Source organism: Natrix helvetica, assembly GCF_964273705.1.
Source record: "Natrix helvetica genome assembly, chromosome: 4".
In the NCBI taxonomy this organism is placed as follows: Eukaryota; Metazoa; Chordata; class Lepidosauria; order Squamata; family Natricidae; genus Natrix; species Natrix helvetica.
The window spans coordinates 71,791,762-71,813,006 of NC_138550.1; the positions used below are offsets into that span (position 1 = coordinate 71,791,762).

At 41.9% G+C, this 21,245-nt stretch overlaps 1 protein-coding gene across 1 annotated transcript in view; it reads left to right on the forward strand.

Moving 5' to 3' along the window:
• The window catches only part of PFDN1 (prefoldin subunit 1), a 78,185-nt gene that overhangs the window by 25,833 nt on the left and 31,107 nt on the right, over positions 1-21,245 (forward strand). The window contains exon 3 of the mRNA XM_081951373.1: positions 11,787-11,871. Coding sequence (XP_081807499.1) covers positions 11,787-11,871 — 85 coding nt within the window. The remainder of the gene's footprint in view (positions 1-11,786; positions 11,872-21,245) is intronic.

Consider the following 21,245-nt stretch of genomic DNA (forward strand, 5'->3'; position numbering starts at 1 on the left):
CAGGGCAAGCCGGTTCCACCTCATGTAACGGCACATTCCACCAGAAGTGCGGCCACGACCGTGGCCTGGGCGACTCAAGCATCTATTTTGGACATTTGCAGAGCAGCCACGTGGGCGTCTCCCACGGCTTTCATTAGAAACTACAAGATCGATTCCTTTGCCTCTGCCGAAGCCTCCTTTGGCCGTAGAGTATTACAGAAGGTTATTGAGGCTCCGGACAATGTCTCTTCTTCCCGCCCTGGGACACAATAGCTTGGGCATGTCCCATCCTTGGACTCTCCAAGCAGCGCTATGGAGAATGACCGTTGTCTTACCTGAACAGTCGTTCTCATGGCGCTGCGGAGAGTACAAGACCCACCCAGGGTGATTGTTTAGCTCCGAGATTGTATCTTTGCACAGGTGTGAGCTGAGAACGTCTTCGTCGGACAAGACCTCGTTTTTAAAACTGAGCCAGAAGAGGCAAAGGAGGCGTGGCCAGAGGGGAAAAATCTACTCAGTCCATGGGCAAACAGGCTGTGTTAACCCATCCTTGTACTCTCCGCAGCGCCATGAGAACGACCGTTCAGGTAAGACAACAGTCATTCCACCAGGACAGGGTAGTACCAGGTTGGACCCCTCCTTCATTCCCAAGGTGTGCTCTTGTTTCCATTGCTCGCAGGAGCTGATATTGCACATTTCTGCCTGGACCCTTCTCACCCATTAGAGAGGAATGGCACACCTTGGACGTGAGGAGGGCGCTGAGGATTTACCTCAGAAGAACCAGGCCGAACAGGAAGTCGGAAGTCCCTTTGCTTCCTTCCAGCGGGGGTCCCTGGGGAACAAGATGACCTCCACCACAATAGGCAGGTGGTTAAGAACTTGTATGGCTTCTGCCTATCAGGCACGGGGTCGGCAGACACCAAGTTCTATCACAGTGCGTTCTACACAGAGCGCAGCTGCTTTGGCGGTCTTGGCCACGCAGGCCTCACTATCTGAGATCTGTAGGGCAGCCACGGGGTCCTCCCCATCACCATTCGTGAGGCATTACAAGTTGGACTCCTTTGTTTCTGCAGAAGCCTCATTCGGACGTAGGGTATTGCAGGCTGTTCACAAGGTGGGGGAGGTCTCACCAGGCATAAGTTTGGGCATGTACTCAAATGTGTAACCCTCCCTAGGGACGTGTAGGCTTTGGTACGTCCCATCCTGGAGACTCCTCCCCTCACTATGGCGAAAGGGCGTTGGTACTTACCTGATGCACCTCTTCTCATAGTGGGGGAGGAGAATCCAGCCCCTCCCTGATATGGGTACGTTGCGAAATTGTTATGTCATTTGTTGAACTGTTCTGTTGAAGTAATAGATAAAGGTTTGAAACGAAAAGTTTAGAGTGGATGACACAGCGAGTCAGATAGAGTTCTTCGCCAATAACTGGGTGGAGCCTGGTGTCCAAGGCGTGGCTAAAAGAGCTTATCTGACTCAGTCCAATCAAGAGAGGACAAGATCAACCCATCCTGGATACTCCTCCCCCACTATGAGAAGAGGCGTATCAGGTAAGTACCAACGCCCTTTTTCACTGTCATCACGGTACTTGTCTCGGGCCAAGTCAATTTCCACATCCGCTGCCAATTCATACCAGTGCTGCAATGTGCGGGAAGCCCCCCTGTTTACACAGTTCTGGTATATATTTTTGTTTAAACCGTCTATGAAGCCATCCAACAGGGCTTGTTCGGACCAACCCCTCATATAAACAGAGAATTCACGAAATTTATGTACATATTCAGCAACTGGCCTGTTTCCCTGGGTGAGGGTTTTGAACTTAGTTCTGGCTTTTCGCTCCGTGAGCGGGTCATCAAAGCATTTCCTCAGGGCAGCCATAAACCTATTGTAATCTCTCAGTAGGGGGGAATTAGCGTTCTGCAGAGTAACCATCCAAGCAGCTGCTTTATCTTCTAATGCCATGGTAACAATTCTTACCTTGGCTTCTTCTGCAGGTAAATCCTCGCCAAACTGATTCATGTAATTCCATACTTGAACTAAAAAAAATTCAAGATCTTTTGCCTCCCCACCGAATCTCATTCCAAGTCGAGGAACTTTGACCATCCGGCGTCTGCGGGGGCCCCCGCCCCCTCTTGGGATGGCTCTGGCGGCCACTGCTACTGGGGTTGGGGCTCGTTCATCCTGATCATCACCACTATCCGCGCGCCCGTCTCTCTTGGGCAGAACAGACCCTCTGCAGTTCTCTCATCTGTTTCTGGGAGAAGATCTTCTCTTTCAGTACCACTCTCACATAAATGTCGCCTCTCCCAAGCCTCTTCGAAGAGTTTCATGGCCTGAGACATCATAAGGTTCTCCTCCTCGACCTCCTGCCACACAGTGGCTGGACACCTCTGTCTCCTTGTGGTGACCCCAAATGGAGTTTCCTCGGGATCATACTTCTGCCCCACTCCCAATGTCCATCTGGGGTGAACGGATTGTTCTTCCAAGTGTAATCCAGCCATTCGCTCCGTTTCCAGAGGGCAAGAGGATGCAGTTGCTCCCATGTCTTCCTCCCGGTCGCTGCCTGGGTGGGACATTCTTTTGAAGTTTGGGATTTTATTGCACTCCCCTCGGAAGATGTTAACTCCGGGTTGAATGCGAAACTGAGATCTTGCTTAATGTCAGGGCAGCCTCCATCAGTAACCAAGAAAGAAACCACTCAAGTCCATTTTTCAGAATTAAGAGTACTTGTACTGGTTATGAGTAGATAGCAGCTACCAAAGCAAGATCTGAAGCAAAAGCGTGCGTAATCATAGATATCAATATGTGACCCAACTCCCACCCCCTAGTAACCCCATCCCCCAGTCCAATCCGCACACCCCACAGGTGTCATGTGGGCTGCAGCTTCAAAACCCCTCATCAGGTTGGTATGCCGGACGGTTGGCCTTGGCGGCAATTTCACTATCTGCAGCATGCACAGTAGATGGTGAGAAAACCACTCCCTTCTTCATTCACTCCTGTGCTTAAGCTTCCCCTCCCAAATACCATGTTATCTCCCCCCCTCCCCATTTCAATGGCAGCCGAAAGCAAGCAGCAAAGCAGAGGCTGACAGTGCTGGGTCTGGACGGTAGGGAGAGCCTGGGACGCCACCCGGTTGTTAAAAGGTTTATCAAGGGTGGCTAACCTTAGGCCCCCGGTGGTTCACAGGTTCCCATCTTGGGACTTGTCCACGGTCCTCTTGGCTCTCGTTAAAGATCCCTTTGAGCTGTTGAGGATTGTTTCCTTGCAGTTTCTCACATTGAATGTGGTCTTCTTGGTCGCCATCATGTCTGCAAGGAGGATATCAGAGCTGGGGGCTCTGTCAATGAGGGCGGACCTCTGTGCCTTCCATCCCAACACAGTTGTGCTGAGACTTGATCCCACTTTCATTCCCAAGGTTAACTCATACTTTCATAGGGCTCAGGAGATAGTTCTCCCGAATTTTTGTCCCAATCCCACTCATGATAGGGAGAAATCCTGGCATAGGTTGGATGTGTGGAGGGCTCTCCATATCTACATCAAGCGGATGGCATCCACTAGGAAGATGGAGCCATTGTTTGTCTCATTCTAGCCATCTGCTGTGGGCTCTAGGGTGTCACCTTCCAACATTGGGCATTGGCTGCGAGTTTGCATTGCTCAGGCATATGAGGCGCGGGGTATATCTGCACCCCAGGGGATCCCTGCACATTCGACTAGTAGCGCTGCTACCACGGCTACATGGAACACTCAGGCCCCAATCAGGAATATTTGCAGAGTGCCTATGTGGGCTTCTCCATCATCCTTCGTAAAGCACTATCAGTTGGATGCTTTCATGTCTGCCGAGGCATTTTTTGGACAAAGGGTGCTTCAAAAAGTGCATACGGACTACGGACCAGTGAGTTCCCCACCCTAGGGACTGTTGCTATGATATGTCCCACTTCTGGAATGGCTTGAGTCATCAGCTGGAGAAGGAACGTTGGTCCTACCTGAACATTCTTCTCATCGTGATGCAGGAGGGTCCAGATCCCTAATATTCAAGTTGAATTTGCTTTTTTGTAATTCAAAACTACTGCTTTGTGTTTTGCTCTCTGGAGTAAATCTTCCTCATGTGATATTTCCTATTAGAAGAATATTATCATACAGTCCCTGTCATATTTTCTTAAAACTGTAATCTGGTTTTTTTTCTCATAAGATTTGGTTTCTAGTATTCTATCAATCTGTTTATTTGCATCTGTTACAATTTGTCTGAATCCCTTTTAACAGGTGGTGCTAAAACTAGATAGTACTTAATATAGAATCTGACTAGAGCAGAACAGAATGGAAATATTTGTGTCCCTTAATTTTATTGATGCGAGCCAGTCCTGTATTTCACTTTTTTGGCAACAATAATTTATATTTCTCTTTTGTTGAGCTATGTTTCATTTTTTTTAATCAAGCAAAATATCCCCCATTCTGTGATTGCTCTTCCCACCTAAAATTGCATGTCTATTAAATTTAATGTTATTTTCAGACAGAATCATCTTTCTGTCTGCTAGATTAATTATTTCTTAAAATTTATTATATCCTGGCTTTCAGAATAGCAATCTTTCTAAAGCAGCTTGCAAGTAATATAAACCTTTGTAAATAAACCTGCAATAAATATTATGCAAAGCCAAATAAATATTTCTAAAATCTTTCCTGTGAATAGCTGGTTCTAGTAGCCTGTTGCTTTGTTAAAGATAAGGAAAGAATCTATTTGAGCAGGCTTAATAGATGTTTGTTGCATATCACCCCTTTCTCTTCATGGATAGTTTCTGCCAGCACTCCTACCTCTTGTTACTCTGTTTATAAGAAAGTCTTTTTAAAAAAATTATGTGTTTGGTTAAGTTTCCTAAAAAGTCAAGAATTGCTGCATGGTAATTTATTTATCTATTTCCCCCCTTTATTTTTTTTTTTATCAATAACAGCTAACATATTTAATACTCCTTTATTCTCCTATTTTCCTCACACAGCAGCAACTCTGTGAGGTGAGTTGGGCTAATAATGACTGGCCCAAAGTTACCAAGCTGATTTTCATGGCTAAAGTAGGATTATAACTCATAGACTTCCTGTCAGCCTCTGTTTCGCTATTTGCTTTCGGCTGCCATTAAAACGGGGAGGGGGGGGACTGGTATTTGGGAGGGGAAGTTTAAGTACAGGAGAGATTGTAAAAAGGTAGTTTTGGTCTCACCGTCTACTGCGCATGCTGGAGATTAGTGCTTGGTGTCGGTCAAGGCCAACCGTACTGCATACCAACCTGATGATGCTCCTTGAAGATGGAACTCACATGACACCTAAGGGATTTGCAGATTGGACACTGGGATGAGGGTTACCAGGAGGAGCGGGTCTGGTCACATATTGATATGTATGATTTCACGCGCTTTTGCCTCAGATCTTGCTTTGCTTAGCTGCTATCTTTTCATAACCAATAAAAGTACTCTTAATTCTGCAAAATGGAGTTAAGTGGTTTGTTTCTTGGTTGCTGAGGGAGGCCGGCTTGACACTTCCAGTTTCTAGCCTGGTGCCTTAACCACTATGCCAAACTGGTTCTTCAAAGTTTTCACTATATGCCAACTGCCACGAGTTTGATTCTGGCTGGCTCAAGGTTGACTCATCCTTCCATCCTTCCAAGGTTGGTAAAATTAGGACCCATATTATGGGGGGGAGGCGCAATATGCTGACTCTGTAAACCGCATAGAGGGATGTAAAGCACTGTGAAGTGGTATATACAGTAAGTCTAATTGCTATTACTATTTCCACTATATATAGTTATTGTTCCATGTTTGTTAAATTACCCTTGCTCCATCATCTAAAGTAGAAAATTGACAGAAAACTAAGTCTGAAAGTTAGACACTAGCTTTACAATGTTTCTCTCCCCAAAGATGTCAGGATATTTCACACCTCAGCACATGTATTGAATGTGTCTTTGAAAGATATCCACTATGCAGAATAGCTTGCCCCATCCTGAATGAAGTTAGTCCTTGATGGCCAATGAGCTTTAGTAGTGGCTTTGTAACTTCACTAGCAGAATACTTCATATAAAAGCTTATCTGACCAGAGAGCTCATATAGAATGCATTAGATATTCACATAAGCACCTGAAAGTCACTAGTGGGCAGAATTTTTTGACTTCAGGACATTTGGGAAGACCAAACAAGTAGTAGTCTGTCGAATCTTGTGGAAGAATGTTACAAAGAGCAGGGACTGCTACTGAGGTGTGTTGGCTTGGCCTTGTTAGATGGCAACATTTAAGAGAAAAGGCCTGGAGTATGCCCACTCTATCAGACTTAGTAAAATAGGTAGATACTTTTAGGGAAAGTTATTATGGCCAATAACCTGGTCCTAGCCCATGTAAGATTTTAAAGATGTTCACTAACACATCATTTTTTACTTGTAAAAATGCCCATGGCATTTTTGAAATCCAATGCACATGGCAAATCATAGGGAGTCAAAACTGTGCCATTGTATTTTGGACCAATTATAATTTCAGAATAGTTTTCAAAAGCAGCTTTCTTATAGAGCATAATGCAGTAATCCAACCAGGAAGTGACTAGGGCCTGAGTGACTATGAGCAAAGACCTCCCAGATCAGTTATGACCAATTGGTACGCAAGATGAGTCTATTCAAAGGCTCCTTGACACATGCAAATTTTGTACTTCTGTCTGGGGCAAGACTCAAAGATGTACCTCACCAGATTCATAACAGAGATGGGAGCAATTCTAAACATGCTTGTCATGATCACTTCCTTATTTTAGAAAACTCATATACTGTATTGCTGCATTCTTCATTTATAATAATAACATACAAATTAAAAATATTAAAAATCAAAAAATACAAACAGAAACTCCCACCTAATTGCAAACAGAAACTCCCACTTTTTCAGACCATTCTTTTTACAGTCTTTACACATTCTGTGGGCCATAGACACTTTCATTATTTGGATGAATTCAAATGAATTCTGTTTATTATCCACATATTCCAAGAGTGTATCTGAAACACCACCAATATTCAGATACGGTATTATATATTTTACACATTCATCATAGTACTCAAATTAAAATGCTGATGTCAGTTCACAAATAGTCCAAGTAGCAAACTCGACATTAGTGTATATGCTTATATCGGGCCACATATGTCTTTCAAAAGAAATGAACTAACTGAATTAAAATGTACTGGCAAAAAGCCAAAATGCTGAACTGTCCTCTGAGTAACAGATATTGCTTAGACTAATTTATCATCATCTACTTTGTATTTCTGGTTTTTCTTTTATGAAGCTGCAAATAGGTTTTGTTGAAAATACCCCTATTAAACCTAAATATCGGAAGATAGCGCACAAAATTATATTAATGCTAGATAGTGATTGGTGAATTGGTGATGAAATATTAGGGTAATTTTAATGTGCATAATTTTTCTGAATCTATTTCTGAAACTTGTATCAGATTCAGTTAGGAACCTCATGTTACATTGAAAATGCTTTGTTTCTATGTAAGTATGTATCTAATTGCTCTGTATATTCTTGCTCTGTAACATCTTTTCATGATGTTCAGAGTCTAATCATACTAAACCTTTCTGAAGATTGCTAATCCTATGTGCTTTATTATATTAACATCAAAAACATTTGTGTGGTAATAATTTCTCTATTTTAAAATTGATAGACCAAAGCATATCTTTATGCCTTAATATAATATATACTCCATTTCAAATTTGTGCTATAGGAATTTGGTACTTAAGCAATAGCTTTGCTATTTGCAAAGCTAAAGTTGTATTAAATGTTACCTAAAATTTAACTTGATATAAAAAAATCAACCTCTCTGTCTCTCTTTCCTTCACTACCTTCCCTAAACATAGATTTGGAATGGAACTAAACATCCGATTACAAAAACAGCAGAGCAACAACATAGCTAGTAAATGGATTGTTAACTATGACATACAAAGGAGCAATATCAATAATCCATGTTTAAATTCAAAAAGTTAATAAGATAGTCATTGTTTAGTGATCAGAATTGGGACTGCAAAGAAGCTGCTAAATGAAACTGCAACTTATGATTTTACTAGTTTTCCTTTGCTTTATAGACCTACAAAGATCATAGATGCAAGGAATGGTCTTAAAGTTACATTTTCATTACTGTTATAACTGAGAATGGTCATTAAATGAGGACTACCTGTAAATGGAAGCTGGCATATTTTTCCTTAACAGTAATTATGAATTTTCAGCTACAGCTGGGTATTTTGAAGTTAACTGATACCAATGTGAAAGAGAAACTCAAAATCACAGCACTGAAAACGACTAATCACTAATACAAACCCCTTCTTGCATTAATCTAAGTTAAACTACCCATAACAATTGTCCAGTCTATGAATATAGTGGTACTTTGGTACTTAACTGCTTTGAAACTCAACCTATTTGACCTATTTGACACAAAAATGTTGTCCTGGTACCTATTGTTTGTTTGGCCGCAATGCACAAGCTAGAACCGTGATGGCAAACCTATGGCACGCGTGCATAGCTGGCACGTGTAGCCATATTTGAGGACACACAAAGTGTTGCCCTATGACAGTTCCAGCGTGTATGTGCATGCTGGCCAAGTGATTTTTGGCCTTCCAGAGGGCCAGGGTAGCTGTTTTCACCCTCCCCAGGCTTCAGGAAACCCTGTGGATGGTGAAAAATGGGCCCAACAGGCCTACCGGAAGTCCAAAGGCTTCGGTGAGGCCTGTGCACATGATGGGGGAGAAGCAGTGTGTGTTGTGCACGCATGCACCAGGGGGAAGGACATTGCATTATGGGTGTGGGCATGTATGCATGCGCTATCGCGCACGCACCCTTTTGGCACCTGAGCAGAAAAAAGTTCGCCATCACTAAGCTAGAACCTCTTGGTGTCAGCTGTGTTGTGACTTACTACATTATTTCTTATAGGAACATTTTTTTTGGTACTCATCCCAACCTCCTAGTATCAGTTAACAACGAATATCAAGGTACCACTGTATGTTGAGTGTCAGGAAGTATACTGGGTAATTCTGGGTAATTCAGGCAATTCAGATTGTTTTAACTTTACATTAATGTTAGTAATTTATTAAGTTTAATGTACAGGCAGTCTTCTACTTAACAACAGTGCATTTAGTGACCATTCAAAGTTACAATGGCACTGGAAAAGGTGACATCAATGTTTTTCATACAGATCAATGCATCATTTGGTCATGTGATCAAAATTCAGATGCTTGGCAACTAGCACATACAGATGATTGCAATGTCTTGGGTTATGTGATTATCTTTTGCGACCTTCTGACAAACAAAGATAATGGAGAAGCCAGATTTACTTCACAATCTATGTTACTAACTCAACAACTGCACTGATTTGCTTAACTGTTGTAAAAGGCCATAGGTCATAAAATGGGAGAAACTCACTTAACAAATGTCTCACTCAGCAACATAATTTTTTGGCTCAATTGTCATAAGTCAAGGATTACCTGTACATGTTTATACAAGTTTAATACATTATTATTAATATTAAATTGAAATTGAGTACTCCATTACCTGCTATGTAGAATGATAAAGAAATGTATTTTTTGTGCTGTGTTCTTACAGGAATTTGAATATTGTCTCATCTCCTTTCTTCTTGTTTCATTTTTAAAATAGAGATTTATGAAGTTTCTATCATTAATCAATAGTACATTTTAATAATAAAATGTCTTTAAAAACCTGCCTGAGTCTTCATTAGCAGTGCCATTTTGTTTCAATCATTATTTTAAAGCTATTCTACCATTTTTTATAAAAGATTGCAATATGAGCAGTGGTATAAATCTACCAGTCAGTTAACCGTCTAGCTATGCAAAAATACTTATTTGGAAGCCAGATGGTTATTTCTGTTTCCTAAAGTCATGTAAATATATAAGAGTTGTAAACAGCTCTCATTTCTCAAGCAGGCAGATTCACATATTAGATATAGTAAGACAGTGTTATTGGGGTAAGTAGTGCTGGTCTCTTTTTTGCTCTGTAAAACTATATGTCATCATTACATCTTTTTGCTAAGAATAAATTATAGATTTCACTTGAAGAAGGCAAAGGATTGGATAAGTAAATAGCTAAAGCAGATCACAAGAGGATTAACATTTATCAGAGAAAGTAAGTCTTCAGGAAGTAGAGAATCAAAGAACCATGAAAATATTTCACTTCTCATCCAAGAAACTTCACTTGATTAACAAGATCAATCAGTAATCACCTTGAACATAATGCAGTCATTATGAAAAGTTAGCATAGATTTTGTCATGAAGTCTTGACAGATCAATCTCACCTCATTTTTTAAATTTTCCTGCTAGATTGCGGGAATGCTGGAGATATAAAATACCATGATTTCAATGCAGCATTGACAATTAACCCATAACCTTTTGATTTAAAAAGTGGTCTAAAGTGAGCTGGATGATATGACAAACAAATTAATACCGTGTTTCCCCCAAAATACAACCGACCCCCGAAAGTAAGTTCTAGCTGATTTTTACACATGCACTCAATATAAAACCTATCCCCAAATAAGCCCTAATTAAGACCCCATATCATTTTTATGCATATTTTCCACCTCCAAGCTGTATAAATTTGAATGCTTATTGGATATAAGTACAAGGTGTTTAGTGCTCAGAGACATGGCCAAGGTAAGGAAGAGTGAAACCCAACCACTGAACAAGATACGTAAGTTGAAATGGCAAGACTGGGCCAAGAAATATCTGAAGACAGATTTGTCAAAGGTTTTATGGATTGATGAGATGAGCATGCCGGAAACCGTAAGAGCAGCTGGCTGGCACGCATGCGCACACCAGGAAGATGATATTCTGGTTTCCTGTGCATGCATGTGCACCGGCCAACTGGTTTCCACGCACGCATGCCCACCAGAAGCCGGAAGAGCAGGTGGCCTGTGTGCATGCACGCGTCGGAAACTGGAAGACAAAATTTTATTAAATTGAATGATTTAAAATATGTTTTTAAACAAGAACATCATATTCTTCCAGTTGAAAAAGATGTTTTTGGAAGATGGGTAGCCACATGCATATCAGTTTAATGTATGCTAGAGGTGTTGTGAATTAAGTCTTCAAAATTTGTAGTGGAACAAAAAAATGATCCAGAAATATAATTTTAATTATGATGGTTAAATTTTCAGATAATCACCTTGCATTTATTAGTTGTAGCCCTATTAAGAATCTTTTATGTGTTGTTTATATATGCTTTTCAGTATCTTTTTACTTTAGTGGTGAATTAAATTTCAGGATGAAATGTTGATCAAGTTTTAAATTCTTACAGTACTATTAATAGCTCTTTAATTTTTTTAAAAAATCTTTGAGTAAGTCTTAAATCCTGGATGCTGCCTGGACAAGTCCATGAAATTGTTTTTTATTGTTCTCTTCAGAGAGCTGAGAGAGAGGATGAATAGCCTATCACCCAGCTAGCTTTGTGCCTAAGGCAGGATTAGAATTCACTATCAGCTGGTTTCCAGCCTGGTGCTTTTAACCATTACAACATAGTGGTTTTCAAGTCTGGGTATTGATAGTCTCATGAAAACAAACTTTTTCCAGTTTGTTGCTATAATATATTTAACTACTTGACAAAAACTGTCTTGAATAGCCAGAAACGTTATACAATGAAACTCAATAGCTTTACTATGCATTAAAATCACTTCTGTCATTTTATATATTTTGCTGCAAGAGCCAATATACCAATATACTCTTAACTTTTTTTGGTCATTTACAGGACTATATCGTAAATGTTGAATAAAATGGATTGTTTTGTTTTCTTCTCCCTTCATACTTTTGTAGGTTTATCCTTCATCCCAAAGAAGTAATTCACAATCAGCTCTTAGAAAAACAAAAAATAGCAGAAGAAAAAATTAAGGAACTGGAGGTATGTTTGAAATATCTAAAATGATTGTATGTATGTATATTGTTTTTTTTTTATTGGATTTATATGCGGCCCTTCTCCCAAAGGACTCAGGGCGGCGTACAGCATTAAAAAACACATATTACAAAAGTTAAAAGGAAATTAGAAACAATCCAAAAAACAAACCCAACTAATATAACACTAACATTTTAAAAATTAAATAAAATTAAGAGGCCAGGCCGGCTTGCTGGAAAAGCCAACTTTTTAGGGCGCGTCGGAAGGACCGGAGGTCGGGGATTATGCGAAGCTCCGGGGGCAGCTCATTCCAGAGGGAAGGCGCTCCCACAGTGAAGGCTGTCCTGCTGGGAGTCGCTAGCTGACACAGTTTGGCCGACGGCACCCTGAGGAGGCCAACTCTATGGGATCGCAGTGGACAGTGGGAGGCTACTGGTGGCAGTATATGGTCTCGCAGGTACTCTGGGCCTAAGTCATGGAGCGCTTTAAAGGTCATAATTATTACCTTGAATCGCACCCGGAAAACAACTGGCAACCAGTGCAGGCCGCCTAAAGGGGGTGTAACATGGGAGCACCTAGGTACCCCCATGATAACCCATGCGGCCGCATTCTGGACCAGCTGAAGCCTCCAGATGCTCTTCAAGGGCAGCCCCATGTAGAGAGCGTTGCAGTAGTCCAGGCGAGAAAGGACGAGGGCATGAGTGACTGTGCATAGAGCATCCCGATCCAGGAAGGGGCGCAACTGACGTACTAGGCGAACCTGGTAAAAGGCCCCCCTGGTCACGGCCGACAGGTGATCTTCGAAACTAAGCCGCGTGTCCAGGAGGACTCCCAGATTGCGGGCCCTCTCTGAGGGGGCTAAAATTTCTCCCCCTATCATCAAAGATGGAACAAGATGCACAAATTGGGATGACGGAAACCACAGCCACACAGTCTTGGAGGGATTGAGCTTGAACCTGTTCCTCCCCATCCAGATCCACACAGCCTCCAGGCATCGGGACATCACATCGAGGGCATCGTTTGGGTGGTTTGGGGTAGAGATGAAAAGTTGGGTATCATCAGCATATTGATGATACCGTACCCCAAAACCACGAATGATCTCGCCCAGCGGTTTCATATATATGTTGAACAGGAGGGGTGAGAGAACCAACCCCTGGGGCACCCCACAAGTGACGCGCCTCAGGGTCGATCCCTGCCCTCCAGTCAACACGAACTGCGACCGATCTGACAGGTAGGAGGAGAACCACCGTAAAACGGTGCCCCCCACTCCCAACCCCCCGAGTCGTCGCAGTAGGATACCATGGTCGATGGTATCGAAAGCCAGCGAGAGGTCTAATAGGACCAGGACAGAGGAGCAGCCCCTGTCCCTGGCCCGCCAGAGATCAACGTGATGTATATGTATAAATGTATGTATTTTGAATTCTTTATATCAGTGATGGCGAGCCTTTTCATCACCGAGTGCCCAAACTGGAACATGCATGCATGTTTTTGGCTGGAGTGCCATAGATCCGAAGACCCGCTGTCTGGTGCATGCTTGTTTTTTGGCCGTTTTTTGGGCCATTTTCAGAACATTTTTCAGGCCTGGAAAATGGTCCAAAAATCAGCCTGAAAACAACCCTAAAAAAGCTCCCAAACAGCCTGGAGAATTGCCATTATTGTGGCTTTTTTCAGGTCGTGAAGACCAACTGGCCGGCAGGCATGAGGAGTAGCTGGCGATGGCACACGTGCCCACAGAGAAGGTTCTGCGTGCCACCTCTGGCATGTTTGCCATCACAGTTCTATATGGTTTATGTGTATGAAGTGCCTTTGCAGAATGGAAGTTTCAGTATGGGACAGCTAGTAGTAATTCTTGTTTTACAATTATGCCTAGAAACTACCTGTGAAGCCTGAGAAAACACAGAATATAAAAGCATAATTTGTCTGCGGTTAAAAAGAGACAGGTTTGCTTGTCAGAAGATTGCAAAAGCTGAACACTGCAACTGTCATAAATATGAATTGTTACTAAATATCTGAATTTTCATCACATGACCATGGGGATGCGGCAATGGTTATAAATTTGAAAAACAAGTCATAAGTCACTTTTTTCAGTGCTGTTGTAACTTTGAACAATCAATAAATGAACTGTGGTAAGTTGAGGACTACCTGTATACAGTACAGTTAGTCCTCAACTTACATCAGTTCATTTAATGACCATTCATGTACTGTGATGTAAAATAAATATCCATCTTTTTCATAACTAAAAGTAAATAGTTTGATTGAATTAGTATAGGACAGTGATGGCGAACCTTTTTTGGCGCGGGTGTGAAAAGCATGTGTACTATCGCATGTGTGCCTACACCCATAATTTAATGTCCCCCCCGCACTGTGCGCCTGCACATGCACGCATGACACCCCCCCCGCTGCCCGCGCATGTGCGTACGGCTTTCTTGGAACCCAGGGAGGACAAAAACTGCCTCTGCCGCCCCTCTGGAGGCCCTCCAGAGCCCGGAAATGGCCCTTTTTCTGACTTCCAGTGGGCCCTGTAGGTCCGTTTTTTGCCCTCCCCAGGCTCCAGAGACTTTCTAGGAAAGGACTTCTGAGTTGCTCATTGGGCCATTTTTCTTCCTCTGGAGGCTTCAGGAGGCTTCCCTGAAGCCTCCAGAGGGCGAAAAACAGCCCAACATGCAAACCGGAGGTCCATTCCCAAACTTTCAGTTTGCACATTGGGCGGTTTTTTGCCCTCTGAGGCTTCAGGGAAGCTCCGGAGGGTGAAAAGTGGCAGAAAATCAAGGCTGAAAATCAGCTGGCCAGGACACATATGCACGCTGGAGCTGACAGGGCAACGCCTCGTGTGCCCTCAGAAATGGCTCCGCGTGCCACCGGTTCGCCATCATGAGTATAGGAACTTTCCCTCCCTCCACTGTGGTGTTTTAGTGCAAATGTTACATTGCTAATTCTGGAAACATAAGAAGAAACCTTATCAGGATCAGAAAACCGAGACTTGTCATAACCGTGACAGTTCTATTATTATAGAGTAGCGTAACAGAATCTTGAAAGTCTTCCTTAGTTTGTCTGTTGCCCTCTCTTATTGAAGAGAGTTAAGGCAGAGCAATTTTGAGATTCTTCTTCATCTTCATCTTCATCTTGCCACTTTTGACTAAGTTCATGGGTTTTTTTTAATAGCTGCTACTGGTACATACCAAATGCCGGTCAGTTGTAGAATAGCTCTTCTAAATTCTTTGAGATACCTTATCTTATTAATTCATCTCTCATTTCATCAACAAGTCCTTGGTCTCTCAAATCCAAATAATACTATGCATCTTTGGTAAATAATTAAAACTTAATATGGATTAAGAACAGTTTGATTACCTTGCTTCAGCTTGCAAATTTCTTAATTTGCTGTTGCTTTTCTGCCAAATAATCAAAAGCAGCTCTGAGACTTGGCCTGAAATTTGGATCATTATTCAGTAATGGATCATTTCCTTCTGTGAGGTGCACAGTAAATTTCTCTGCCTTTTCTTTTAGCAGACTCAGAACACAAGTGCAGGTGAAACTCTAAAAATTAGAACATCGTGCAAAAGTTCATTTATTTCAGTAATGCAACTTAAAAGATGAAACTAATATATAAGATAGACTCATTACATGCAAAGCAAGATAGTTCAAGCCGTGATTTGTCATAATTGTGATGATTATGGCTTGCAGCTCATGAAAACCCCAAATCCACAATCTCAGAAAATTAGAATATTGTGAAAAGGTGCAATATTCTAGGCTCAGTGTCCTACTCTACTCAGCTAATTAAGCCATAACACCTGCAAAGGGTTCCTGAGCCTTTAAATGGTCTCTCAGTCTGGTTCAGTGGGAATCACAATCATTGGAAAGACTGCTGACCTGACAGTTGTGCAGAAAACCATCATTGACACCCTCCATAAGGAGGGAAAGCCTCAAAAGGTAATTGCAAAAGAAGTTGGATGTTCCCAAAGTGCTGTATCAAAGCACATTAATAGAAAGTTATGTGGAAGGGAAAAGTGTGGAAGGAAAAGGTGCACAAGCAGCAGGGATGCTGGCAACCTGGAGAGGATTGTCAGGAAAAGGCAATTCAAAAGTGTTGGGGACTTTCATAAGGAGTGGACTGAGGCTGGAGTCAGTGCATCAAGAGCCACCACACACAGACGGATCCTGGACATGGACTTCAAATGTCGTATTCCTCTTGTCAAGCCGCTCCTGAACAACAAACAACGTCAGAAGCGTCTTACCTAGGCTAAAGAAAAACAGACCTGGTCTGTTGCTCAGTGGTGCAAAGTCCTCTTTTCTGATGAGAGCAACTTTTGCATCTCATTTGGAAACCAAGGATCCATAGTATGGAGGAAGAATGGAGAGGCACACACTGCAAGATGCTTGAAGTCCAGTGTGAAGTTTCCACAGTCTGTGTTGATTTGGGGAGCCATGTCATCTGCTGGTGTTGGTCTACTGTGCTTCATTAAGTCCAGGGTCAACGCAGCCGTCTACCAGGAGATTTTGGAGCATGCTTCTTTCCACAGATGAGCTTTATGGGGATGCTGACTTCATTTTCCAGCAGGACTTGGCACCTGCCCACATTGCCAAAAGCACCAAAATGACCGTGGGATTACTGTGCTTGATTGGCCAGCAAATTCGCCTGACCTGAACCCCTTAGAGAATCTATGGGGCATTGCCAAGAGAAAGATGAGAGACATGAGACTGAACAATGCAGAAGAGCTGAAGGCCACTATTGAAGCATCCTGGTCTTCCAGAACACCTCAGCAGTGCCACAGGCTGATAGCTTCCATGCCACGCCGCATTGAGGCAGTAATTGCTGCAAAAGGGGCTCAAACCAAGTACTGAGTACATATGCATGCTTATACTTTTCAGAGGTCCAATATTGTTCTATGTACAATCTTTGTTTTATTGATTGCATGTAATATTCTAATTTTCTGAGATTGTGGATTTGGTTTTCATGAGTTGTAAGCCATAATTATCACAATTATGACAAATCACGGCTTGAACTATCTTGCTTTGCATGTCTCATATATTAGTTTCACCTTTTAAGTTGCATTACTGAAATAAATGAACTTTTGCACAATATTCTAATTTTTAAGAGTTTCACCTGTAATTTTGATGTAATCTATAGGAAATTTTGCAAGTCAAACTGACATGTACAGTTTACAGTGAGTTGTGAAAGTCAGAAATTGTTCCTGGGCATCTCTAAACCTCTTTGGTAAGCCACTGTGAGATTACAAAAATATTGACTTGGCTTCTGTTTGCTAAATAGTTCTTTACTGAAACAAGCCCTGTCCCAAATGCTATTAGTTGTACCATTGCATTATGCAAATTTATTATTTGTAAATCCACTTCTTAGTGTTGTAGTTTTGATCACTAGAAAAACAGCCAATGATCTTTGAATTTTTAACATGCAAATCATAAGCATCATGACTAAAATTCTAAAGGGAAAGAGGTTTGTTTTGAGCAGCCTGAAAAGTAGTAGTTATTAGAAGAAAAATATATTAAAATCTTTCATTTTGATAAACATAATTGACAAGTAAGCAAAATATAGTTTCATCTAATTTTATTTTGTATTTGAAAAACAAAGTGGAATGCTCTAAGGATATGGAAGGAAGTGATTAGGGGTGTGTGTTTTTATTGTTAGTGGTAGATAATTCTCTGTTCTGTACTATTCTGAGCTAATTTGGTTGCTGGGTGTTGTCAGACTAGGTAGCTAAAAATAACAAACAGCAGGAGGTTGCTATGAGATGGCTGTAACTTGCTGTATTGATTTTGCAATGTGAAGGAGGTTCAACCTTTGACATTTTTGATAAATGGTTTTCCTGTTTTTTGAATCCTTTCATTTTTGAAAGTCTCATTATTATTTATGCTTCTTATGTACAGAAGTGATAAAGCTAAGAGTTGCTTTACTCTTTAACCAGAATTCTTGCACTATGAAACAATAGGAAAGATCTCATTCTTTTTACGCTGCTTTGAAACTGTTTTTGCCATGATATTTCCAGCCTATGAATATAATTAATAGTATTTAATCATTTTATTCTAGATTTAAATTTGCTTTACCGTAAGATAGGCAACCCATTTTACTAAATGATCTGAAGTAATAAAAGGTGTCACATATCCACATAATATCTTTATTATTAGTTTTTTTTCTGCTATGGCTATAATTTCAAGTAAAAGAAGAGCATTATTGAGAACTGGTGGGTGAAGATAATTATTATACGCAGCAATGTGAAATCACAGCTGCCAGATTTTTTATCTGCTGTTGGCCTTCATATACACCGTTCTTTCCAAGAATCTAGGATGTCATAATGTAAGTATATTTGCAGAGCCAAGCAGTGTAGACTTGAAATTGACAAATGGAAATTTTGTCAGCGTGTAGATATACTAAGTGCTGTCCACCCAGTATGGCACCCAGTGGGACTACCATAGCTGGTTTCTGTCATAATCTTTCAACTTTGATTTTCAGATCTTGATATTTTGTGATTTTTCTGCAATTCTTTCTGTTCTATTATACTGTCACTTGGTATCACTGCTATTGTTACCCACATTTTCTTCTTTTGAGACATGATAGCAGTCTTCCAATATTTGAGGGGCTGTCACAGATGAGAGAGGATCAACTTATTCTCCAAAGGACCTGAGGGCAGGACAAAAAGTAACAGATGGAAACTTATCAAGGAGACATGCAATCTAGAACTAAGGAAACATTTCCTGACAGTGAGAACAATTAGTTAGTGGAACGGTTTGCCTCCAGAAATTGTGGGTGTTTCAACACTGGAGATTTTTAAGAAGTGATTGGGCAGCCATTTATCCCAAATGGTATACTTGAGCAGGGGGTTGGTCCCAACTCTGTTATTCTGGTCTGTTAAATCTTGCATGTTATGAGCCAAGCCTACAAGTCTTATTAATTTGTATTTTGAAATCCCACAATATTTTAACCCCATGTTCCATTACTTTTTCAATTCTATGTTCCCACCAATTTTTCATTACTGCCTATGATAATTATTGTTGTTCCACTGAATCATTTGGCATAACTGTGTTGTGTTGTTATTTATCATCAGTTTGTGCAATCTTATTGTATGAGCTGATTATATGTTCTACCATTACTTCTGCTTGTTTAAATAATCTGCAATGTAAATAAAAATGGATGATTTTTCAATTCTGGCCTTGATTGCATTTTTCAAATAGCTTCAGGTTCTTTTTTAATGTTCCTGTTGTAAACTATTGCCAAGTTTTATCTTTATCTGCTTTCCTCTCAATCTTTTGTAGAAATTGACCATGTTATGCTTTTCCTTGCCAGCATTCTCTTTTTGGTTTTTTTTTAGATTACTTCAATATTTCATGGCTTGTTTCCTGTACATTCATAAGTTCCAATTTTTAACTTGCATCAGTCATTAAATATTCTACTTACCGCATTGGCCACTTCCAGCAGTGAACACCTCCAATGGGGCTCTGAGCCAACCGGCAAAACCACTTCTGGTTGTAGTGTGTTCTGCAGGGTCAGGGTTCTCCTTTGACCCAGCTGGCCATAATTACTTGGGGGTTGGGGCTCATAGCATATTAGTCTCATTGAGCTGAGACAGCTCCTCAGATACCTTGACCCGTGCCATATAGGGTTTTAAAGGTAATAGCCTACACTTTGAATTGGACCTAGAAGCAAACTGGTGTAACCATTGCAACTCATGCAAAAGCAGTGTTATATATACCACCCTATGCACCCAGAACTGCATGCCCCACTGTATTCTGCATCATCTGTAGTTTTTGAATACTCTTCAAGGGTAACTCCATGTAGAGTGCTTTGCAGTAATCCAACTGAGAGATGACCAGGGTCTGTGCACAGGCTCTTGTGATATGTGAAATTATGCAGATGTCCACTTTGCCACAACTGCCACATGCTGTTTGAACAGAAGTCGTGAATCTAGGAGAACACCCAAATTGTGCACCAGGTCTGGGGTTGTGCAGCCCTGTCGTGGACTACAGATAATAAACATCCAAATCCAGGGGCCCATTGAACCCACAGCCATTCTGTCTTACCAGAGTTCAGCTAAGCCTGTTGTCCTCCATCCAGATCCTCCAGCCTTCAGGCACTGTGAAAGGGCAGACACAGCATCACTTGGATCACCAGGGATGGAGATCTGAAGCTGAATATCATCTGCATACTGAAGGAATCTTATGCTATGGTGTTAGATTATCTTACCTAGTAGTTTCATATAGATGCTAAAGGAGCAGGAGAATACCAAGTCCTGCAGCACCTCACAGAGGAGTAGCTGTGAGTTGAACTTCTCGTTCTCCTGTGCGCTGCTTGGAGAGTCCAAGCATGGGTTAAATTAGTCTGGTTGCCCAAGGACTGAGTTCAAATTTCCTTAATCACGCCTCCTGTTCCTTCTTAAGGCCAGTTTTTCAACTCAGTCTAGCCCGTTAAGGACGGTGAGTTTCAGCTTTCTTTGGATAATTAGGCTTGGACTCTCCAAATTGTGCACAGGTTATTATTTTAGCTTATTATTTTATTTTTTTGTGTACTTTGTTTTTTTATTTGAATCTGTGGAGGTAGGAGTGGGCTGTTGGGGGTGATTGCCTTCTGCGCCACTCAGGTCGGAGGCAAGGCTGTGTCGCTCTGACAGGTGATCGAGATGCCTAGGGAGCCTTAACAGCCACAGGCGAAAGGACTGATCCAGGTGGACATTCGATTTTCGGTACACACCGCCTCCGCTTCACACGCTTTTTTCTGGCTTTAAGCCGCACAGCCCGTCTCCAAGATGACTGCCATCGGGTGGTGAGTGGATGCTGTCCGAGTCGCCGCAGGGTCACTTCTACCCACCTTTTGTCTACGAAGCGGCTTCGGAGTTTTGGCCACCACATGGTCATTCTCCGCGTCCAATTTCCTCCTCTTTGATCTGAGGCACAGCCTACCCTTTAACTGCAGTGGCTGCGTGTCCTTTCGGCTTTCTATCATCTCAGTCAGGGTTTCTACAGCTGGTTGTTGCAGTCCCTTCTCAATCACATTGCAGAGGCTTGAGATTCAAGTGACAGGCCACTACAGCTCCCTAGTTTTCAGCCTGAGTCACTTGTACGGAATGGCCGATGACCAGGCACCCACCACATTGGAGCAGCCTGGCCCTTCTGGAGGCAGCCACGGTAGATTAGGCGCTGCTGGGCCAAAACTAGGGGCAAGGTCAAAGTGGCAGGGAAAGGCAAGGCCGCAGGGGAAAAAAGACATTCTAAGGCCCCAGACAGGGACGCTGAACGCCACCAGCATGCCCTAGAGAGGCAGTTTGAGAGGGCCCAGCGACAAAGCAGGGTGTCTGAACAACAGGCCGGGTTGTTGGTGGAGGGGATCCCTCCCCCGCTCACCACTTGGATCCCATGCAGATCGTGGAGGAGGAGGGAGA